Here is a 25,932-nt window from a genome sequence, read left to right on the forward strand (position 1 = left end):
AAGGTGTAATTTTAGGAAAACGTGAATTCTGGGTCTCACCTGAAATTTTTTCATAAACATAAATACGCACATCCAACGTCCAATGCGGTGGGATGATAGAATGCAACGGTTTTTTTTTTTTTTTGGCTGTGGAAAAATTCACACTGCATTTTAATGGAATATTTGGATGAAGACAAAACACCACTTGAAACTAAAACATACTAACCCAAAAGATCTACTTTTCAAAACTTTTTATTAAGTCTTTTTCTTCAAAGTTATACATAAAATACCATTTTTGGCTTCTTTGTGTCTCCACCATCTGCCTAAACGATGTTCTTGACCTATTCCAGCAAGTAATATAGCGCCATCTGAAGTTGGGCAAAAATGTAGACTATTGACGAAACCCTCCACTGGGTGACTTTGAAGTGTTAACAGGTTTCTAAAGTTTTCTCCACATTTCCAAAATTTGATCTCACCACTATTCGAGCCTGCTAAAACAAAGAAATATCAAGAGAATAAAACAAATAGGGCATAATAGCACTTATTAAAAAAAGAAAAAATTAAAGCTTAGCGCAATTTAATAGATAAATCGTTTCTTCAAACCTTTAACCTTTCAAACCTTCAAACTTTTTTAGAGATAATAAGTATTGGTAAAAACCAAATGAAACCTTTAAGACACTTACATTTTCTCATCCACCAATTCGCCCCCCCCCTTCAAATCAGTTGACTGCTTTAAATGATTCCACCAACCGCGAGAGGTAGTAGATTGACAAAGATTACTCTATTAATATTAATAAAAAATATGGACCTTCAAACCAAATTATAAGGTAGTATCTTTGGAAATTTAAATTTACTACAGAAAGCTACAATTACTAACTAACTGCAGCACCAAGCCGCCTGAGGCTAACACAACTACGGACGCTCCTCTTCCATCCCAAACTATTCAGAGCCTCTCTCTCTACACCCTCCCAAGAAGTTCCCATTTCCCTTAATTATTTACTTATGACATCCTCCCACCCCATTCTGAGACCACTTGCTTTTCGTTTGACCCTAGACGGTTTACCAACAAGGACAATCTTTGGCAATCTGTCATCCTTTACCCGTAGAACGTGTTCTAAGGCCACCTCATCCTTTCTCGCATTATAGCCCTAGAAAACAGGATTTAACCCCACTTTTCGTACAGCCTAACTGCAGTTATTTTCCCCGGGACCTAGTAACCCCTAAAACGGCTCTGCTCACAACCACCATTTTTAAAAAAAAACATTTACCACACTTTCACCATCTGGGGTCTTATTATTTTTTCAATTCTTTAAGAACTGTCACTAATTCTTTGTGTCTTCTACATTCAAGTTATTAGCAATAACTACTTAAATTAAAACCACTGCAAATTCATTTCCTCTGTTACAAGCCATTGTAGATCCCTTTTTTTCGTCCGATGAATTTTGAGGAACTTTCGTTTTGCTTGACGCCAGTTTGAGCATAATTCAATATTTTCTTTTATACTGAGCGAAAACTTAGAATGTAAACAGCCATCTAAGTTTATATATCTTTCAATTCCGGTTGAGACTATGAATAGCTGATCCAGACCTGACTCTTTGGCTACATATCTACTTTCTTTAAACGAGCAACTGACTAACTATGGATGCATAAATTTGTATTGGAAACTGCTCCATATTTGTTTTGGAAAATTGGCACTCTGGGTTTTCAGGTCTAAAAAAAACGATATAAATAAGTAAAGAGTTAGAGAAAATTTGTTTAGAGCCTTAAATTTGGAAAAAAAAAATTATGTGAGTGACGTCACATTTATATACATTTCAAGAGTAAAAATTCCATCATTTTCACGCCAGAATTTCCATCACGCCAGAATTTCTTAATTCAACTGAAAATGCTGATTTGCTATGATATGTCTTAAAACTAGCAAGTAAAACGATAATGATGCCAATACAATAATGATGCCAATACAATAATGATGCTCGATACCATTTTCTGAAAATTAGAAAATTAAAATTTTACGGCTTGAAAAGGCGATCTAGATAGGTCACGACTATGGGAAAATTCGTTTTTTCCAGAGCTGATTGCATCCAAGATTTTTAATATCCATGACGCGATGCAAAATTACGCACTGTGAAATCTGCAGTTAGGAGACAACAGCGATAATCACAACGAATCGCAAACGAAAATCATACACAACAGAATTTGCGATTAGGAGACATACAATAACAAGCATCACAACGAATCACCGACGAAAATGATGTAAATCTTAGTTTGCAACAACCTCCACAATTTCCAAAACAATTGATTAGCCTTCTTTCACGATGTCACCCTCTCACTAATGAGTTCAATATTTGAATCTGAAACTTTACTCATGCTTCGCTTTCGCTTCATTCAACGTCAGCGATGATCGAACCATTACTAGTCATACTATTTTTAGCTTCGAAGCAGCTGGACAAGTTTATCACAAAAGAAATAAAGTGGCATATCCAGCACAAACCGCTTAAGGTGATTTCGAGCCATCGCAAATGTAGTTTTTAGACCTCAAAGATGATATTGACCAGTTTAAATTAGTGTTGAATGTGTATAGAAAAGAGCACTATGAGAAACGCAGGGACGCTGTAAAATCAAGGGTTAAAAAAACTAAGCACAATAAACCGGCACTTATAAGACATGCGAGAACCAGCATCAGAACGAGTCAGGACGAAACCTGCGATTAAAAGACAAACGGCAGTGAGAATCATAAGGATACGCAAACAAAAATGACGCACAACGAAATCTGCGGTTAGAAGACATGCGACAACGAGCAACAATAATTAATACTTGAAAAGTCTTAACTAAAAGTATTCGGGAAATCCTTCGTTAAAAGAATGTGCGTGTCCATTCTGAACAGGAAGCATTTGCGAAGTATATCCTGAATAGAGAAACAGAAATCTTCCAAGGAATGACTTCAATGGAATCGAATTACCTGAGGATATGATGTACAGTGGTAATTTAATTGCCGAGACATTTAGAAATTGCCTTGAAAATGACAATGCATGTAGAAATATGTTATTTTAACTCCGGTCAACAAATATGTAAATAAAATTAATGCAGAGAATGTCGGTTGCCTCCCAGGGGGATACAACTCCTATGAAAGTTATGACTCGGAGAAGAATAAACACAAAGGAGGAATTGAATTCATGCCAGAATTTTTCAATTCAATTGAAATTGCTGATTTGTCCCCTATGACTTAAAACTAAAAAATAACATAATTACGCTACTATACAATTTAGGAATTTCAGAATGCATGTGCAATGGAACACGCCCCGCTCACTAATGAGTTCGACAAACGAATCTGAAACTTAAACTTCATGTGTCGTTTCAACTTCATTCGATGTAAGCAGTGATCGAACCATCAATATTCAAATAGGATAAATTTTTTTAGATGATCGGATTTTTATTCATAACAATATTGCGATGAAATAAAGGAACGTGCTATTTTAGCTTTGCTCAACAAATAAGTAAGTAACTTAGATGCCAAAATTGTCGATCGCCTCCAAGGAAAATACAAATTTCACAAAAGTTGTCATTCAATTGTTAGTTAACCTCCTCAATTCTATCGAGATTGCTAGTTTCCCCCCATGAAATAAAAATAACGAAAATAAAATAATCATGCTTATGTGCAACTTAGATATTTCAGAAGAGATGTTTAATAGAACCCGCCTTATTGTTACTGAATTATGTAACAACATAATTAAGGAAAATTCTGTTACTGGGAAAGAATCTGAAAAAATCACGTTCCTCGAGTTACGCTCGATTCCAGGAAAGATCAACTTGGATGTACAGTTCAACGTCATCTATCGCCACTTCCATCGTCGTTTGGAATGACAAACGCACATTGCAAGGGCGACTTTCGATTTTGTTGGCGTAGACCTCTGCTCACCTGTTTTTAATCACGGCCATTTTCTCGTGTTAAACATTAAGATAGCATAAAGTTTCGGCTACCAGCCTGAAAATGACCAACGAACATATGATGCTGTGTGGAAGGAAGCGTTGAACACCCCCAGCGAAATCTCTTTTTGTTTTATTGTATGTCTTTTTTAAACAGTGGTAACTAGCTGTATGTAAGGAGGTGATGCGGCTCAATAGTAATCGAAACTGTAAGAAAAAGAGTCTTGATAACAATAGATACATAAAAATAATCAAATTTTGCTGCTTATTCAAAATACATTCAAAATAAGAGCTTTTAGTCACCATGTCCTCTAAATATACAAATTCAAAAAGATCCGATCACCCACTCGTAAGTTAAAAATTCCCCTTTTTTTTCTTATTATTCCTCTCCCTTCAGCCCCCCAGATGGTCAAATTAGGGAAAACGACTTTATCAAGTCAATTTGTGCAGGTCCCTGACACGCCTACAAATTTTCATCCTAACCTAACCTGAAGGACCAAACTCGCCAGAGCACTGAACCCCAGCTCTTAACTCCCCCAAAGAGAACGAATCCAGTACGGTTACGTCAATCACGTATCTACGACATTTGCTTATTCTACCCACCAAGCATCATCCCGATCCCTCCACTCTGAGCGTTTTCAAAAATTTCCGATGTCCCCCTCCAATTCTCCCCAATGTCAACAGATCTGGTCGGGATTTGAAATAAAATCTCTGAGACATGAGTTCCTTCTAAATATCAAATTTCATTAAGATCAGGTCGCCCATTCTTAAGTTATAAATACCTCAATTTGTCTAATTTTTCCAAATTAACACCCCCCCCCCAGCTCCTCTAAAGAGAACGGATCCGTTCCAATTATATCAATCAAGTATCTAAAACTTGTGCTTATTTTTCCCATCAAATTCCATCCCGATCTCTCCACTCTAAGCGTTTTCCAAGATTTCTGTTACCCCCTCCAACCCCCTATGTCCCCGGATCCGATTCGAGTCGAAAGTGAAACATTTGAGACATAAGATACTTCTATATATCAAGTTTCATTAAGATTCGATCACCTATTCGTAAGATAAAAATACCACAATTTCCACGTTTTCCAAGAATTTCAGTTTCCCCCTCCAACTCTATGCGATACGATTATTACTATACAATTTTAATTGTCTAAAAACTTAGAAAGTAAAATTTTTAGTTTTACTAAAAAGTAAAACTTTAGAAAGTTTTAAGAAAGTAGTTAAAGTTAAAATGAAAGTAAAACTTCAAAACTAAGAAAGTTTTCTGAAAAAGTGCAAGTTTTTCAGAATTCTAGAAATATAGGAATATACAACGAGCCAGTTTATTCGAAACAGTCTTTCAATGATGAATTGCATAAACTGCTAAGCAGTAATTTTTATAAGCAATTTCCAAATACATCTTAAATTAAATTACCGCTGAAAATTATATTCTCAGGCATCTCGATTTCACTGAAGTCACATATTGAAGGATTTCCATTCCCCAGTTCCAGGATACTCTGTGCGAATGCTTCCTGGTTAGGATCGAGTTTCCTGTTAGTTTCAGTACGATTACTTCGGAGTTGAGCGATGCTCAATTATTCAATGATTGTCAATTATGATCGCATGTCTTCTAACAGCAGATTTCGTTATGTGTCATTTTTGTTTGTGATTCGTTGTGATTATCACTGTTTCTCATCCTCATGTCACATTTTGTCGTGCATCACTTTCGTTTGCGATTTTTTGTGGTCCTCATTGTCACTTATTTCCTAATCGCAGATTTCGGTGTGCACCATTCCAATTTGTGATTCGTTGTGATGCTCGTTGTCACCAGCCTTCTAACTACAGATTTCCTTGTGTATCATTTTTGATTTTTTTTAATCTTGATTTGACAGCATCCTTGTTTTTATGAAGGAATGCTATTTCCTTCACACATTCGACACATTAATTCAAAACTGTTCCAAAGCATCGTCGAGGTCTAAAAAGTACGTTGGCTTTATCAAGGTGGTTCAAAATCACATTACGTGGTTTGTGTCGGACGTGCCACCATACTCTTGATGTGATAAACTTGTCCAGCTGCTTTGAAGCCAAAAATGATCGATGCTAAAACCAAATTAAATTTAAAAGGCCAACTTAAATTTTAATTTTTTTGAGAAGGGGTCTTCTGATTTTCCATGAATCTGTTAAAAGAAAAAATCCTTAAAGTAGCAATAATTATTAAAATACGTCGTTTAAAGCAACCTATTCTTGATTTCTCTACATTTCTCTTGCTGAAAAATCAAAATACACAAGGGAATATGGACATTAAAACCGCCTCAAAAGCGGTCAGGAGAAAATAAATTGGACGAAGCACAAAAAAGAAAGAAAAAACTAACCAGAGGCAATCAAATCAGTATTTTGAAGAGCAGCAACCGAAGAAATCCAACGAGGTACACCGTTCTCTTCTTCTCCGTGTGCTTTTTGTTGAGTATAAAGAGGTTTCTTCTTCATGAGTCCCCAAAGCGACAGGTTCCTAAAATAGATCAGATCAAGCCACTGCCACTTGTTCTTAATTTATAGAATCAATGAGAACAACAATGTTTAAATCGTGGGTGCAGCGGTAGAGGCCCATAGTAACCAAAAATAGCCAAAAACCCCTCACAATGGCGTCAGACTGAAACACAAAGTACACCATTAGAATCGCCTTGATTGAGGAAACTTCCAGTCCCTTGGCTTGACCAACAAGAAAAACAATTTTTGTACGGCAAGCATCTTTTTTCCCGTTTTTTCCTTCTCCGTAGGTAGTGGGGCACTGGAACATAATGGAGAGCTGTTTAAGGGCTCATTTTAAAGGGAATTACTGCATCTACGTGCTTTTTTTCCTACATTCACGACGCCATGTACTCAAAGGTATCTGATATCAAAGGCGCCGGCAGAAAATTTTCCAGGGGGCGGGGGGCCAAACGCCAAAATATCAGTAGTGGTTGGGTAACATGGATTATATTTTAGAAAAAATTTTTCGTAGGAATAAGTTTATTTTTAAATACTTTTCGGAAAAAATTAAAAAAGCAATTAAATCGCATGCAAAATGAAAAAAAAATACAACACATTTTTAACGACTAGGATTCCTGGCAAAGGGATCAATAATATATTTCATTATTATGCATTTAATCTTAAAAGAAAATCAAACTCAAACCAAAATTACAGAAGGATTTATTACTTCCGTAGATTATAACAAACGTAGACTTGTCTTTATGCAATTTTCTACGCCTTAGAATAGTTTACAGAAAGAGTAGAGATGCTCAAAAGTTATCTTGCCTGCATATATAACACGCTTAAATTTTATAACGGCCATGTAAAATTTACCTCTTTCACAACAGGACATTTCTCACCCTCGAACTTAAATCCCTTGTATATTCAGACATTAAAAAATAGAATAACGAAAGAAAAACTAAATTTTAATTAACTATCCAACAGTCAAATTAACCCTTTTTCTTTTTTTTTGTCCTATTCAACTAAATAAAATGAACATGTTGAAAAAAATTTCATCACATGAGAATCTTATCAAATAGTTTGTGACAAAATAAAAAAACTGGACGTAAAAAGTGACTTGGACCAATATTCACCAAAACTAAAAATGGAATTCTCAGGACAATTGCTAAGCCGGCAGTATTGCCTTTTTATGCTGATTCTAACTATGTAAAGCTCTTTCAGTTTATTGTTACCCACCCAAAACCAACAATCTGAGAAAATTATGCCTGATTTTTAAAAAAAGGGGAAACACTCGCCAAAGACCAAGCAATTTTATTAAAAATCCTCTGATCAGATACATCATATCAGAGAACCCTGCCATAGAGGTTTCAATCTTCAAAATGTGGAATTTCGCTTTTTTTCAAAAGAAACATTGTCGATGTATGTTTATTTGTTTTGTTTTTCCCAGTGATGATTGTAACAAACCAAAGGTCCAAGGTAATTGGGAGAGAGCTCATTCAGACGCAAATTTAAAGCTCTTTTTAAATGACTATACAGATTGGGCCAGGGGAAAGCATTGTTTTGTTGCTATTTTAGGGCACCAAACTACGACTTTACCCCCAAGAGGACGAATTTAAAATTGATTTAAAATTTTTAGAAGCTAATTGATTTAAAAGTATCAATAACTATATTTTCAGCTTCACAGTTGCAAAAGAAGTAATACCTCAGTAGCAGTACTGGATTCAACCAAGTTGATTTGCTTTATTTGTGATGAAATTAGGCTACGTTTGGTGATCTGTAATTGCGTATCAGCTATAATGAGGGGAGGGGAGGGGGGAGTCATTGTTTAGGTAGGGGTAGGGTATATTCCTAAAAATTACATATTAATGGACAAACTACTTATTTTTCCAAAAATTCCCAGCATTCCGTTCAGGGGAAATATTTTTGATTATAGTGGTCTCGGTCTCATGTATCAGCTCATTGGTACTCTTGCAATGCCAGCAAAAGTTGACCGCATATTTTTACTGAAATTCCCCTTATTAAGTTGTTTTCCTCTTGTTTTCTATAATTATACGAACTTTCCTGTGTACTAATAACTGGACTAATTGCTAATGAAAAGCTGATTCTTTGATTGAATATTACCAATACTTAGGCTCTTAGAATTTCGTTATTGACAAGGATCATTATTTACTTATCACTCATTACCATGAAGGATTTGATTTTTCTTCTTTTTTTTTTTGTGTTACTCCAACTAAATCATATAGAAAAAATGTTTCCGAAAAACTAGAAAGGGGTCACTCAGTCATAAATTAGACCTTATATTTTCCTTATTGAGGGTCAAGATCTATTGGCAGGTAGCCAACAATGGGGCAACACACATTTTATCCACTGTTTTCCCTATTCTGCTCTTTTCCTTTGGTTTGAGTACAATTACTTTATAGTCCCAAATTTCCAGGGGGAGGCATGGCCCCCTCTGCCGGTACCCATGTCTGATTTGCCACTAAGCCATTACCTCGTTACAAAACCTTGAGGCTTTAGATATTTGTTAAAGCTTCATTTGAAGGAATCAACAGAGAGATTTGCAGGAATATTATCACCAGTAAGATTGTTCCAGTTAGAAGTGCAACGCCAGATGAGGTTGTTCCTCAAGTGCACGGTTCTTTGCGTGTACTCCTTTAGAAAATTGGACCGAGCAGTGTGCTTTCGGGTCTGCCTTGATGGCTGGACAAAGGGGAAGGGCACAGTGCGAGAGCTCGTCTGAGGGAGGCAAATTCATGTACTTGTAGAAAACAGCCATCAACGCTATATCAAACCTTTCGTTCAGAGGCTGGAGCGAGTCATGTGTGGAGGCACAGCCTCTCCCCTCCTATTTGTCCTATGCTGGATCTTACGGAGTGGTACCAACAGCGTTTTTGCAGCACCAGCATATAGCGGGCATCCATATTCAGCTGTGGGTCTGATGCAAGAATTGTAGAATGGGATTTTTGAGCTGGATGGAAGAATGGTTTTTGCAGCGAATAGTAATTCCCAGCTTTCTTGTACAGAGGCTCCTCACCCGATCAAGGTGGTTATTCTAAGAGAGATCGGAGGAGAAATAAATCTCCAGTAGACAAAGCTCGTCGACTCTCTTTATAGTTCAAATTTGGAAATGAAGCTGGGGTATTCACGTAGCATGTTTGACCGGGTATTAGGAAGCTCCTTTGTTTTCGATGCATTGGAGTTGATCGTACATTCATTAGACCCCTTTTCGATTTTAAAAAATCCATCTGTAAGGAAAGGGAGGCTTGTGTTATGTCTTTGTGTTTGGGACGGCTGACTGTGTCGTGGTATTGCCGGCAAAGTGATACATAGGTCTTGCCCATGTCGTTTATATAAATAGGAAAAACACAAGATTACATGACACTGCCCAGGGAAAACCCTGTTTTTACTGAAGAGGTGGAGGTAAGGATTTCTTTATCAGATAGCAGGTATCAGAAGTTTAAAACATTTTTCAGACCAATTTTGAAGGGATAGTCTTCCACCCCTGTAATATAGTACGAACACAATTACAGTTACGATTATGAAGGTAAATATAGACAACACGAATTAGCACCAAAAGAGAAAGAAACAGAAATACCAAGGTTTGCAGCTTGTACTAACACTAATTGTAATTCGTGCTCAAATTTAAAATATTCACAAGGTTAGTTTATAGAATTTTCAAAATTCAATAATTAACAAGAGCTAAGAGCTCATATGGCCCTTGTGACGAGGTCGGAAGAGGCAAGAGCCAGGAGCTCATATGGCATGAGCTCTAGCAAATTTCTAAGAAGCATTAGATTGATTTAAAAGGAAAATCAGAGGCTTAATGCCGGTCGAGATTTAAAATAAGAGCTCTGAGACACAAGGTCCTTCTAAATATTAAAATTCATGAAGATCCGATCACCCATTCGTAAGTTAAGAATACCTCATTTTTTCCAAATTTTCCTATCCCTCCAGCCTCACAGATGGTCGAATCGGGGAAAACGACTTTATCAAGTCAATTTGTGCAGGTCCCTCGCATGCCTACCAATTTTCATCGTCCTAGCAAGTCTACAAGAACCGAACTCGCCAAAGCACTGGACCCCCCTAACTCCTCCAAAGAGAGCGGATCTCTTCTGGTTACGTCTTCCGGTTTACCCCTCCAACTCTCTTAAACATAATCAGATCTAGTCGGGATTTAAAATAAGAGCTCTGAGACATGATTTCCTTCTAAATATCAAATTTCATTAACATCCGGTCACTGGTTCGTAAGTTAAAAATACCTCAATTTCTCCAATTTTTCTGAATTAACACCCCAGCTCCCCCAAAGAGAGCGGATTCAGTCCAGTTATGTCAATCATGTATCTAGGACTTGTGCTTATTCTTCCCACCAAGTTTCATCCCAATCTCTCCACTCTAAGTGTTTTCCAAGATTTCCTGTCTCCCCTTCCAACTCCCCCCCAATATCACCGGACACAGTCGGGATTTAAAATAAGACCTCTGAGACACGAAGTCCATCTAAATATCAAATTTAATTAAGATCCGATCAACCATTCGTATGTTAAAAACCCTCCTTTTTCAATTTTTCCTCTCTCCAGCCTTCAAGATGGTCGAATCGGGGAAACGACTGTTATCAAGGCAATTTGTGCAGGTCCCTGACAAGCCAACCAATTTTCATCGTCCTAGCATGTCCAGAAGCACCGAACTCGCCACAGTACTGGAAAATTCTCAATTCTCAATTCCCAATTCTCCCAAAGAGAGTGGATCTGTTCCAGTTACGTCAATTATGTATCTAGAACTTGTGCTTATTCTTCCCATCAAGTTTCATCCCGACCTCTCCACTCTAAGCTTTTCCCAAGATTTCCAGTTCCCAACCCATTCGTAAGATAAAGATATCTCAATTTTCACGTTTTCCAAGATTTCTGGTTTCCCCCTCCAACTCCCCCTGTGTCACCGGATCTGGTCAAGATTTAAAAGAAGAAGTCTGAAGCACAAGATCCTTCTAAATATCAAATTTCATTGAGATCTTATCACCCGTTCGTAAGTTAAAAATACCTCATTTTTTCCAATTTTCCCGAATTACCAAACCCCCACTCCCCCAAAGAGAGCCAATCCGGTCTGGTTCTTTCAATCACGTATCTAGGACTTGTGATAATTTTTACCGCCAAGTATCATTGCGATCTCTCCACTCTAAGCGTTTTCCAAGATGTCCGGTTTCCTCCTCCAACTCCCCCCCCCCCAATGTCACCAGATCAAGTCAAGATTTAAAATAAGAGCTCTGAGACACGATCTCCTTCTAAATGTCCAATTTCATTAAGATCCAATAACCCGTTCGCAAGTTAAATACACCTCATTTTTTCAGATTAGGTCTCCCCCTCAACCCCCCCCCCCCAAAGAGAGCGGATCCGGTCCAGTTACGTCAATCACGTATTTACGACATTTGCTTATTCTACCCACCAAGTTTCATCCCGACCTCTCCTCTTTAAGCGTTTTCCAAGATTTCCGGTTCCCCCCTCCAACTCCCCCCAATGACAGTGGATCCGGTCGAGATTTAAATTAAGAGGTCTGAGTTACGAGATCCTTCTAAATAACCCCCCCTCATATATGTAATAAAAACATACGAATATAGAAGTTCGTTACATAAGTTACATATATTTTTACTAATAAAAACATTTGTAAAAAATTAAAAGTTCTAGTTCCCTTTTTAAATAACCAAAAACTTGGAGGGTAACTAGGCCTACTCCCCCGCTCCTTTTTTCTCAAAATCGTCCGATCGAAACTATGGGAAAGCCATTTAGCCGAAAAAATAAATTAATGTGCGAATTTCGCTTTAATTATTCATGCACGGAGAGCCAAAATCAAAACATGCCTTAATTTAAAAACATTCAGAAATTAAAAAAAAACAAGTTTTTTTTAGCTGAAAGTAAGGAGCGATATTAAAAACTTAAAAATTAAGACGAACAGAATTTACTGAGTATATGAAAGGGGCTGTTCCCTCCTCAACGCCCCGCTCTTTACGCTGAAGTTTTTTTACTGTTTTAAAAAGTAGAGCTGAGAGAAAGAGTCAAACTTTAGCGTAGAGAGTGGGGCATTGAAGAGGGAACAGCCTCTTTCATATACGGAGTAATTTCTGTTCGTGTTTATTTACACTGCCGTATAATACACAATTGCCATATAATATATTTGAAAGTTTATCAGTTGATCCTCCAATATAATTATTCTTGACAGCCTTAAAAGCTAAAAACAAACAAGGTGAGACCTAGAGTTCCCCAGGGTAATAGTCCCATTTCCAGGGACTCGAAAATTATTTGGCACCATTCCATAGGAACCAGAACACAGCTAGAATGCATTGTAGCACCAACAAACACAAACTACTACCTTTAAAGGCAAGGTTTGATATGGCGTCAAAGACTGCGTTTTCAAAATACATCTCCTCATTTCCTTCTGAAGGGCTTTCTTTTGCACCACTCTTAATCAAGACGACACGTAAAAAATGTAGGCTTTCCAGTTTACTACCGATCAACTTAAAGAGGAAACGCCAAAATAACACGCGAAAACAGATTGGAACGGCACTGTAGCCCATCTGGAACCGACTATATTAGGATTTCTCCTTCAAATCCATTTGTTGATATCTCCTTGCGAACCACAAACGGATATGTAAATCCAAGTGATTAAAATGGATAAATTAGATGTACCGAATCGGACGATCATGATATACCACGCATCACGATTGTGAAAAAAAATAAAATAACAGCAACAAACATTTTTTCACTCTCTTGTGAGTTCACCTGGAAAAGAAAACCTATTTTCTGTTTATTAAGGTACGTAAGTTAGTTTTATATTAAATTTAAATCATAAATATATATTACCGGGTCTTATATCTTTTGACGCAAGAATTATAATGATACGCGCAAGTTTTTGCACATGATTTTTCATCTGAACTTAAAGTAAATGTCAACTTCTGTAAATGTTGATTTATACCTGCCGATGCCACTCGTCTGCGTTTCATATATACTCGAAACTTCCAGTACAGAAACTTATTTTAGCGACGTATGTATAATTAAAAAAAAACCCTGATGCATAATTTGATTCGATATAAATAGGAGAGAAAAAATCTACCAACCCATCATCTCCACTACTGACAAAGTGCTCATCGTTCACAAATCTGACGCAGTCTATTGACCCTGAATGGCCGTTATAAATTAACTGTGATTCTTCAACTATCTTCCAAAGTCGAACAGTTCCATCTCTCCCACCAGACGTAAGGGCCCTCTCCCTTATTAAGGCATCAACTGAAGTAATTGAGTCAGTATGTCCAAATCTAAAAATAAAATGACATGTTTCAAAATAAGTTTTTGCAAAATTAACCCCGGAGTATAGTATGCGCTAAATAACCAAAAATGTCGGGAAATAAAAGTTTACTCTGTAGCACAGCTCAAACTAAGATAAAGTTAGGCAACCTATAATTTCCTATTTTACACAATTTTTGCCAAATGAAAACATTTATTTTGTTTCAAATTTTTGAAAAATAACCAGAAGAAGACAGTTTGGCAGAAATTTGGCTATATTTATAGCCGTTGAGCCATCCCAGAGTAGCAGTAAAACGAGCAGAATTAGTCAAAATATCCCAGCAATCCGATCTGGTACAATGTGCAGCTGCTTCCTGAAAAAACGATAGAACGACGTCTCTATGTAAATCCTTGCAGAAATGTCTGATTGGAAACGAAATTTTCTGAAGTCTCCCCAGAAAATGTCTCGAAAAAAAACTCCTTTGAATATCTTTCTGGTATCCCAATTGTATATTTTACTAGAAAATACACAGGAAGTTTTTTTTTTAATTCTAAACCTAATTTTGCCAACCCAAGAAAGAATTTACCAACTTTGATCTGAAACCAAAGTGAGCAATATTCACTCATATGAGGACACGGCCAAAGCCAAATTTACTTTTGCTGAAATTTTGACTCGTAGATTTTTAACAAAGACATGTGGCTTAAAAAAAGAAAAAATGTTTTACCTTAGTTGCACCATAGACAGATAATATACTAGTTCAAAATTTATTAGCACAGTAAAGAAAAAAACTATGTACTATTCCCTAATAATCGGAATTAAAGTTCCTGTAGGCAGATAGGTGCTTGTCCTTATTTAAAAACATGGCAGCACCCCCCCCCCCTCTCCCCAAAAAACATTATCCAAGGAGACTTACAAGGTTTCGACGTATGCCATCTCATCCAAATTCCACACTTTGACAGATTTATCCTTCGATGAAGAAAACAGAGTATGGCTATTCTTTCTAAAGGCCAATCCACTTATAGCATCTCTGTGCCCTCTGAATGTATGTACATGAGTTAAACTGGAGGGATCCCATATGTGAATTAGCTTCCCTTCACAGCCAGATGCCTAAAAATATGAAAAACTTTAATAGTAAGTTTGGCTTTTATTACTTAATGTGGCTTTATTTTACAAAATATATGACTGATATAAATCACAGTACATTCTTGATGAAAGCATTATGTTTATTGTATAAGTTACGCCAACCGTTATTCATACGTGCAGAAATGTCTGATTAGCTTCTTTTTTAACTTTATCAATGGTCGTTCAGTGCAGTCTTGGCACTCCTCCCAAGATTTTCCTATATAGTCCCCTACTCCTCCAGCATGTAGGTATTTCCACAATCCATTCAACTGACATGGAAGGATGAAAAGTAAAAAATAACACGTTTTATTACGGGCTATCCCAGATATTTTTTTCAAAAATCTCCTTCCTCTATTACTCTTCTGTTACAGGTAAAAAAATTGTTCAGACTTAAAATATGACACAGCACAAAGGCACTTGACCCCTTGACGTTCTCATACATAGCATGCCTGCTTAAACAAATTGGGATGAGGCACGCATACCCTTCATGAAAGTAGGGGTCTAGAGTCGGTATGTTCAAGATGTATATTGAACATATTTTACGTTTTTTGGGTTTGACTCCTTTAGAGGATGCAGTGTCGAGGCAGCTCTAAGGCAGAGCTGGACTTGGGCTTTTTCATAATAGTGCGTAATTCTCTAAATCTGGATCTTAATAGTTATTAAAATAACTGAATGATAATTTTTTAAAGAGTGGCGCTTTTTTTAAACTGATATTATTACATTAAAAAACAAACACGAATTATCCCAAATAAAAGGAGGGCTATTACCCCTTGAATCCATTATTCTTTGATTACATAGAGATTAAATCTTTTTTTTTGTGTCATAATGCTTCAAGACTGAATGTGTTCATTTAAGTGCATTTGTATGAGCACGATATACAAAAATACAGAAAAATTAGGATGTTTTCCATTACAATGAAAGTCAATACCAACGTTAAAACTTGACAGGAAATAAATTATTACATAAATGAAGGAGTGACCTCTCTACACACTCCTATCTTAACTATTAAGCTTGATTAGTGCCTTCTTGAAAGCATTTGGAATGTAAAAAAATAACCAGTCGGCTATTGCAAGTGTTTTAGTTTGTTAGCGTTTTAGGTGAAAGTTTGAAAAGGCATTGGGGTAGGGGCTTGATAATTATCCCCAAAAAGTAGCAAAGGAAAGGACACCGTAAAAACTCCATTTCTATGCAATCCCCATTATGGAGCCTCGATTTTTACTAGCCTCCACTTCTTTTGCAATAAGCTAGAATATGGACCAGGAGTTTCTATACATAACCAAATTCACAATGTATTTTTATTTATGGTAAGTAAGCCTTATTGGAGTAATCACAACCTTAAATGATTGAGTTCAACCAACATACACAATCCCCACGAATTTATGGTGTAGGCCAGGATATAGAGTCACATCAATCTTGAACTACTTTTTGACAGATGGGATAATAATGCATAAATGTATCCCGATGTATTGCAAAGAGCTATGCTCCACTGCTTGTTAAATGGTAAAGGTCACTACCAGGTTCTTACAATACTATTTATAAAAAAGCATTAAATAAAATTTCACGGGCATACAAAAAATTCCTAATAAGACTGGAGACAAAAAACTCTTTAGAAATGAAATCAAATTTGGAAACACTTACTAAATATGTTCCAATAAAGTCATTTTGGGAATATGGGACGGGGCACGGAGTTTCAACCACTGAAATATGAAATTGTAAAAAGCTTCTACTGCTACTACTACTGACTACAACTCACCACAACACCAAGCTGCCTGAGGCCAACGCAGCTACGCACGACCCTCCTCCATCCCAAACTGCTCAAAACCTCCCTCTTTATACCCTCTCACGAAGTTCCTGTTTCCTTTAAACCTTTCTTTAAACATCCTCCCACCCCACCCGAGGACGATCTGCTTTCCGTTTAGCTCTAGACGGTTGGCCAAAAAGGACAATCTTTAGTAATCTGTCATCCTTCATCCGCAAAACTATTGCCATCTCCCCCTTTCTCTCGTTATAGCGCTAGAAAGCGGAATAAACAACATTTTTCTTAACAGCCTACTGTTTGAAACATGGTCAGTCAGCCGGGTATCCAGATCCATCCGTAGGCAGTTTCTCTGGAAAACATCTTGCGAACCTTCATCCGTTTTTCGGAGCGCCCATACTTCAGAGCCATATTTGACCACTGTCATCACTATACCTTCCAATATTCTAATTTTGGTTTGCAAACTTTCCTTCCCATTCTTCCAAACTTTTTTAACTATGAAAATACACCCTAAGCCTTGACTATTATACTTTTTTTTTTACATCTTCACTGCTCCCACCGTCTTTACTAATAATTACTACCAAGGTAAGTGAAGCTGTCCACCTGATCAATCCTTTCGTTACCGAACGTAACTTTTCGATCTTCACTTATTCCTAGCCTTAGTGACTTAGTCCTCTTAACATTTATTTTCAAACCAATTCTAGCACCTTGAACTCGTAAAACCTCGAAAAGTTCATTAATTTTGCTCAGACTTTCATAGGATGCTTAAATAATCAATACAACCTAAGTACAGGAGAGTTTTTCCTCTTCATTTAATTCCGTGGTCTCCCATTGCCTTTCCTGTGCTTCTTAATACAAAATCTATCCAAAATAATCCATATACAGGGGGACAGAGCACAAACCTGTTTAACTTCTCATTTAGTACGAAACCAGCTGCTAACCCCATTTCCTACCTTAACCACAGCAGTGTCATTCTCCTAGATAGCACTAATCACTTTAATGTATTTGTCTGGTGTACCATAGAAGGATAAGATCTTAGCTAAAACTCTTCTACCAACAAAATCGAATCCTCGCTCATAATCTATAAAAATGATGACCAAAGGTGTTTGATAACTCAGGCACTCCTCAATTACTGACCTAAGAGTGAAAATTTGGTCGACAAATCCTCTGCATTTTCTAAAGCCACACTGTGCTTCTCTTGAAACTTTGTCTACAGCATCTCCCAGCCTTAAAAGTACCATCTTACACAGTAATTTGCTACCTACAGAGACCAGACTAATGCCTCGATAATTACCACCCTCACTCTTAGCTCTATCTCGGTTTAACATATTCTAAAAATGTTTTACCCATTTCTCTTTAACTCTTTCCTTGTTACTAATTATGGCCCTGTTCCTATCCTTAACTGGGACAAGTCCAGATTGACTAATCCCGGTCTAATTTATTAACATTACAGTACAATATTCTAGCATTATGCCGTCTAGCTGCATCTTCCGAATTTTCAGAAAATTTACCCATGGCCTCCACTTCACACCTCCTTAGTTCATATTTTACTACTTGCTCCAATTTTGTTACATTCCTTTTGTTCTGATATATCTAAATCTATATAGCTCTCACTCAGATAATTCTCGTGCAAGTCCCTTCTTCTCTCTATTAAACAGAAAGCTTTTCCACGAATATTCCATGCTGTGGTACTAACTTTCTTCCCTAAAACACCATCAGCAACTTCATAAATTTTTTCCCTAAAATTATTCCATCCATCTTCCGCGTTGTCAAACTCTAGATTCTTCAGCTTAGTATTCAACTGTTCCAGGAAAGTTTCTCTCAATTCTCATCCTGTGGTCTATCAGCATCAGAACTTCCCGGGAGGTAGTTACTCTTCCGAAATTTCAGCTTTAAATCAACCCCAGACACTACCAGATGGCGGTTTTTACTTTTAGAATCAATAACAGCACTTCTGTATATCCTAGTATCCTGTATTGGTCCTGCCAGTCTTCAGTTTACAATAACATAATCAATAAGAGTTTGCTGTTTTACCATCACGTGAATACCATACTAATGTATGGGCCATTTGATGACCAAACATCTATTGTTTGAATTTCGATTCCAGGCAAAGACAGGACGAATTTCAGACAAAGGAAAGGAAGAAGAAGAAGCAAAAAGAAAAGAAAAAATACGAACCAAGAATTTTCCATCAGTAGACAAGGCCAAAGCCTGAACAGGCTGTGTATGTCCGTTTTCCCCAGAATTCTTCCCTCCACGAATGCAATTAAGCTTCTTTTTTTCTTCCAGGCACCCTGGGAACATAAAAAATGAAAGGAAACAAATTAAAACTCTTGTAGTAAATAAAGGGGGATTTTCCAGATTAGTGGTAAAATCTCGATTAATTTCATAATCATCGTTTGCTTAGAATAGTCACAAGTTTACTGTAAAAAAAAGAGTGAACTAACGTGAGCTAGTCAGTGACCAAACTAACTTCGTTTTGTAACCGGTTAATTGAATAGAACATAGCAGCAGGAGTAATGAGACGTAGCAACAGGAGCGAACAATACGGGGCAGCAAAATCACAGTAAACTGACTTTCATATTGACTATTCTTAATGACAAATTGTTTAAAAAAAATATTTTCTTTTTAATCCTTTGAAGACACAGCCCAACAATTTGGTATCAAAATCTTCATTATCCAATAGTTTTGTAGTTGAGAGTGAGAGGGTGACATGAATTGGAAAAAAAAAAACAACCTAGATACGACAGAAAACAAAAGCTACTACTATCAACAACTCACTGTAGCGCCAAGGCTCCTGAAGTCAACACAGCTACGCACACTTCTTTCAACTTATTCAAAGCCTCCCTCTTTACACCCTCCCAATAAGTCCCTATTACTGTTAATTTCCACTGTTTTACTTGACAAAGGCTCTACTATACATACATACACATATTATATATATATATATATATATATATATATATATATATATATATATATATATATATATATATATATATATATATATATATATATATATATATATATATATATATATATATGCGTCTTTCTACCATTATTACAACCAGTACTGACCGAGCTTCATAGTTTAGTAAAAAATGTTATTTTGTCCTGATCTTTTGGTCTTCTACAAATCATTATAAATGCTATAAAATAAGCACATAAAAGTAAAAATTCAAATAGACAAACACTAATTTTTGATGAAAAACATAATTTAATAACAATCAGTCAGGGTAACTTCTTTTTCGAGTAGGTTTTTTTTTTACATTCCTGATACAATTTTCTATTTTCCTGCACACTGTGCAGCAAGACCTGTTTCTGTTCTTGATCAGCCGTGATAAGTTCACTAAAATCTTGCATTAATTTAACACCCCTTTCAGCAGTATCATTCACAACTCTCAAATAACTTATTCTTCTTTTAACTTCCAGAAAAGCAGCATTAATGTCCCATGAAGATAAAATTTCTTTAGAAAACTGTCGTCGATCTGCAATAGTGATGAAAATTCTTTGCTCTTTTCCAATACAACATCAACCACTGTTTTATCTGGACTAATTCATAAACATGATGACGACAGGCGAAAAGCAGCAATTCTCTTCCTAAAGTTTGCTTCAAAATAGCACAAGCTCCATTGAAACGGCATAGGAAGCTGTTGTGTCGAAGCACATTATTTGTACGTTATCGGGAGGATTCCAGTCAAAGAGAGCTGTTGAGATAGCATTAACTTGATGTTTCCCAGAAGAACTTTCTAGTTTCAGCACTGCAAGAAGATGTTATCTACCGTGAAACAAAGCAATAACTGGCAAGCGTTCTTCTTTTAAACTTCGTACATCCGACCCGGTTAAAAGTTTCCCTACCTAATGGATTGTGACTACGTTGAGTACATTGTTTTGGAAATAAGATTTGATTTTCTCCTTGATTTTCTAGTTTCAGTACGGATTCGCTGAATCGATGATTTGTTAATAGGGGAGTTATCGCTGCTCAGACCAAACGCTTCTACCACCGCATTAAGAATGTAAACAGAGTCTCTAATGCTTAACTGGCAACGACCTAAAGCTGCAACTAGTTTAGGTGTAATGAGATTCTTTCTGCCTCTTTTTCAACTTTGCTTATGGCAGGGGACGTCCGGTAAGCTGAGTTCAGCATTCAAGATCTGTTCTTCGTCTGAATCTTCTAGACATTCTAAGTTATTTGTGGTGGAAGTAGATGCAAAAGCTAGTGATTATCTTTGTCTTACATTCCTTTTATCATCTTTCAATGTCGTTGTCTAGATCTTTCCTCTTTTTTCGCCAATTTTTTATCTACACCACCCAAGCATCCCGGTCGACCTGGCTCTCTCTGTTTCATTAAAAATAAATTATCTTCCTTTATTTTCATTCTCACCAAAGCATCAGCATGTGCAATACCAAAGAAATTATCAAGATCAATTTCGAAATTGTTTTCATGGCTTCTGAACACAACCTGAGTTTTCTTACAATTTTTTGCAACTCTCTCCAAACGTGAAACATATCATATCTTCTTTACACAGTTAAGAAACATGCGATTAAAGTTTCTTTAGGCAGTTAGGAAATGTCCTGGTCGGAATGCTTGCTTTTTCCCAATATATGATGCATTCTTTCATCACAAGAGTTGCACTTAGAAACAGAGTTCTAATTCTTATCACAAGAGTTGCACTAAATAGAACAGAGAGAACTTGTCGATTAGAGGGTAATTTTGCACAATTCATTTGATAGCAAGGCGATCGAATTAAAATATTTTGTTTATCACTCCGTCATTCCACCGACATGTTTGGGCATTGAACAATGGAGCAGTAATAATCTCCAACCACGTATGAAATGACAAATAAAACATGTAGTTAAACATGTAGTACCTACACAACTTGTATGGACATGTTTAAATCGCAAGTTGGCACGGGTTATAGTTTGTAAATCGAACTAATATTTTTTTTCTAGACAATGCAGGGTTACTAAGAAACTTTTAAGAAGATATGTATAAAAAAATATCTAACTCTAAATTTAAGGGACACCCTAATATATATATATATATATATATATATATATATATATATATATATATATATATATATATATATATATATATATATATATATATATATATATATATATATATATATATATATATATATATATATATATATATATATAAAAATAAGTTGTCTGTGTCTGGATCTGTGGATGGATCAGGTGACGTCACCTGAAAAAACTGGATCAGGTGACGTCAAAACTGAAAAAACTAAAAAAAGGCAAAAACTACAAAAAAAAACTAAAAACTAATAAAAAAAATAAAAAAGCTAAAAAACTAAAAAAACTAATAAAAGGCAAAAACTACAAAAAAAAACTAAAAACTAATAAAAAAGCTAAAAAACTAAAAAAACTAAAAAAAGGCAAAAACTACAAAAAAAATAAAAACTAATAAAAAAAATAAAAAAGCTAAAAAACTAAAAAAACTAAAAAAACTAAAAAAAGGTAAAAAACTAAAAAAACTAAAAACTAAAAAAAACTAAAAAAAAGGAAAAAACTGAAAAATAAGCTAAAATAAAGGTAAAAACCAATAAAAAACTAAAAAAAAACTGAAAAAACTAAAAAAAGGCAAAAACTACAAAAAAAACTAAAAACTAATAAAAAAAAGTAAAAAAGCTAAAAAACTAAAAAAAACTAAAAAAACTAAAAAAAGGTAAAAAACTAAAAAAAATAAAAAATAAAAAAAACTAAAAAAAAGGAAAAAACTGAAAAAAAAGCTAAAATAAAGGTAAAAACCAATAAAAAACTAAAAAGAAAAAAAGCAAAAAACTAAAAAAAAATTTCATCTAAAAAACTAAAAAAAACTTAAAAAGGTAAAAACTAAAAGAACTAAAAAAGAAAAAAATAAATGACGACACTCAAAGAGAAAGCGACCAGGACAAAAGGAATGTTCGATTAGCAATCAACAAAGCACCGGGACACAGGGAGTATAAATGAGACCAGGACATAAGTACAACTACAAAAAAAACTAAAAACTAATAAAAAAAATAAAAAAGCTAAAAAACTAAAAAAACTAAAAAAACTAAAAAAAGGTAAAAAACTAAAAAAACTAAAAACTAAAAAAAACTAAAAAAAAGGAAAAAACTGAAAAATAAGCTAAAATAAAGGTAAAAACCAATAAAAAACTAAAAGAAAACTGAAAAAACTAAAAAAAGGTAAAAACCAATAAAAAACTAAAAAGAAAAAAAGCAAAAAACTAAAAAAAATTTTCATCTAAAAAACTAAAAAAAACTAAAAAAGGTAAAAACTAAAAGAACTAAAAAAGAAAAAAATAAATGACGACACTCAAAGAGAAAGCGACCAGGACAAAAGGAATGTTCGATTAGCAATCAACAAAGCACCGGGACACAGGGAGTATAAATGACGACCAGGACATAAGTAAAAAAAAAAATTAACAAAACTAAAAAGAAGGTAAAAACTACAAAAAAACTAAAAAGAAAAAAAAAGGAAAAAAATAAAGGAGAAAAACAAAACTTAAAAAAAGGCAAAAACTACAAAAAAAACTAAAAACTAATAAAAAAAGTAAAAAAGCTAAAAAACTAAAAAAACTAAAAAAACTATAAAAATGTAAAAAACTAAAAAAAATAAAAAATAAAAAAAAACTAAAAAAAAGGAAAAAACTGAAAAATAAGCTAAAATAAAGGTAAAAACCAATAAAAAACTAAAAAGAAAAAAAGGAAAAAACTAAAAAAAATTTTCATATAAAAAACTAAAAAAAAACTAAAAAAGGTAAAAACTAAAAGAACTAAAAAAGAAAAAAATAAATGACGACACTCAAAGAGAAAGCGACCAGGACAAAAGGAATGTTCGATTAGCAATCAACAAAGCACCGGGACACAGGGAGTATAAATGACGACCAGGACATAAGTAAAAAAAAAAACTAACAAAACTAAAAAGAAGGTAAAAACTACAAAAAAACTAAAAAGAAAAAAAAACTAAAAACTAATAAAAAATGACGACCGGGACACCGGGACAGGGAATGGTCGATTAGCAATCACCATCAACAAAGCTCAAGGGCAATCATTAGAATCATGAGGTATAGATCTGAATACAGATTGTTTTCCCATGGACCATTATATGTTGCATGTTCAAGAGTCGGTAAACCTGACAATCTATTTATATGCAAAGACAATGGGACAGCAAAGAATGTTGTATATTCGCAAGTTTTACGTAGTTAAAACCATATATATATATATATATATATATATATATATATATATATATATATATATATATATATCTATCTATATTCACAGGTGGGACATAGGGACACAACTACAATGGCGCGTAACTATTATGGCGCGTAACGACTTACGCGCGCGGGGGGGCTTGGGGGGGGCGCGAAGCGCCCCCATCAACTAGGTGTTGGGGTGGCGCGAAGCGCCACCCCAACAGCTAGTATATATATATATATATATATATATATATATATATATATATATATATATATATATATATATATATATATATATATATATATATATATATATACTCTATCCACCTTATTACCTGTTCTATGACTATCTACCTTAGTTCTGTCCTAGGAATAACGCATGGACGCATTGTAGATAATATATATACATAAAATCACGACTATATCAGTTATGAATTATTAGCAGTCACGAAAGAAAAATTTACTTACATTTAACAATGCTACTGTCCTTACTGGCAGAAAACATTAGTCCATCTGAAGAGGCAACTGCACATGTTACACTAAGTTTGTGGTCCTTACATTTCAGGAAAAATGAATGTTCAGCATCTACTTCTAAAGTATCAGCAACTCTTCGCCTCAGTTTTCCAGCTTGTTCCAGGGCTTCCTCCCTCAAACGTTTGCCAACTGCTTCTGTTACATCAGCTTCTTCAACAAACCGTTCTTTTTCTTAAGTTGTATTGGAAAAAATAACAAGCAAATCAGTATATAATAAAAATAAATAAGAGTTATGAGATTAATTATTTCAAAAGAAGAATAAGTATCAGTTTCTGAGTTTTTTTTTTTAATAGAAAAAAAAGGAAATTACCTCAAATATTGAGTTTAGATATTCTAAACCCCTCTGACCCACCCAAATGTCCTAATCTAATAAGACCTTTCGAAGGGTTTGATTAAAATTAGATATTGCATTTTTATTCCAATGCTATTTGGGACAACTGGACTAGATAGGGTGCAAAAACGATGGTTGGGTGCCTTCTGTTTCGTTTTATTACTTAAGAACGTTTAGTTAATAAAAGGGTTTGTAAGTACTGAGTCTCATAACTTGTGATCAAATGAGCCATTTCCAAACTTTATATATGATAACCTGCTACATGACAGGAAATACAAAAATACCATTTTTTCTTCAACAAAGGCGCCTTAAATCATCGATAAGTGTATTTTAAAATCAAAATTTATAATAATATTCCTTAGGGGATTTCTCCACTATTGCACAGGCATGTCGAAGAAGTTCTTTCTAAATTTTAGTAAAACCATCAAAATTTAACCAGAAACCAAAAAGGCTCTTGACAAAACGAGGCTACATTTGAGGATGTAATATATTACTCAACTAGACTTTGAAAAGTCAGTTCACTCACATTGTTTTAAAGCATATGCTATATACTTCTCAACATTTTTTGTTATGTTTCTCTTCTATTCTATCATACTTCGATAAACTATGAAACGAAAACAAGTACATCTTATGTTTTACTGAAAGATGTAAACTGTTGAAATGAATACTGACTTATAAATGGGCCTTTTCAAGCAGAAGTCAATGACTTTTTTTTTGTCAGCTGAAAACAAGATTTGTTGAACATTTCAAGTATGCAAAGAATATCTTAGTTATTTAGTCTGTAAAAATAACTTCAGAAATTAAGGCTATACTCCTGGTACAGAGTACGAGCAATTCTTTCTTAAATTCATTCAAAAATATTTTACTACAAAATCCCTGCTCACTCAGTTTATCAACTTAAAAAAGTGAATGAATAAAACTAAAATGCAATGTCAAAACTGAAAATGAACAGAAAACAGCTCTTATGGCAGTACAAGCTTAAGATAAGCAGATACTACTATGGACAAATAAATTCAACTTAAAACAAACACAAATTAAAATAAATAATTAAGCAGAGCTCTATTTCACCTGCCTGCTACCCCACCAAAATCTTCCTAAGGCCAGATGGTAATTTACAGTTTTTTTAATTTATTCATAGTGGATGACCCTCTAGACAGTGTGTGAATTCATGAAAACTAGGAGGGGGAATTTATTTATCAGAGTGTAGGTGGGACAATGTTGTTTTTTTTCTTTTTTTTTTCACAGAAAATACCAAAACAGGATATCAGTGGAAATGCCAAAAGAAGAGGGTATTTTCAAAATCTAGAAGGGTGTTCTAGGGGGGCAGACGTTTCACCAGTAGATATTTGCCAG

General features: G+C 35.0%; 1 protein-coding gene across 2 annotated transcripts in view; it reads right to left on the minus strand.

Moving 5' to 3' along the window:
• Positions 1-218: 218 nt before the first annotated feature.
• The window catches only part of LOC136031199 (U3 small nucleolar RNA-interacting protein 2-like), a 43,875-nt gene continuing 18,161 nt past the window's right edge, over positions 219-25,932 (minus strand). The window contains exons 3-8 of one of the 2 annotated variants that reach the window (XM_065710559.1): positions 24,183-24,419; positions 18,677-18,792; positions 14,534-14,727; positions 13,454-13,651; positions 6,258-6,394; positions 219-467 (exon numbers count right to left, since the gene is read on the minus strand). In XM_065710559.1, the coding sequence (XP_065566631.1) occupies positions 235-467; positions 6,258-6,394; positions 13,454-13,651; positions 14,534-14,727; positions 18,677-18,792; positions 24,183-24,419 (1,115 nt within the window). In that variant the 3' untranslated portion in view covers positions 219-234. Of the gene's footprint in view, positions 471-6,257; positions 6,395-13,453; positions 13,652-14,533; positions 14,728-18,676; positions 18,793-24,182; positions 24,420-25,932 lie in introns of both variants that reach the window. The other variant, XM_065710557.1, reaches the window with a different exon arrangement.

This window comes from Artemia franciscana, chromosome 9 (genome assembly GCF_032884065.1).
Source record: "Artemia franciscana chromosome 9, ASM3288406v1, whole genome shotgun sequence".
NCBI classification, from domain to species: domain Eukaryota; kingdom Metazoa; phylum Arthropoda; class Branchiopoda; order Anostraca; family Artemiidae; genus Artemia; species Artemia franciscana.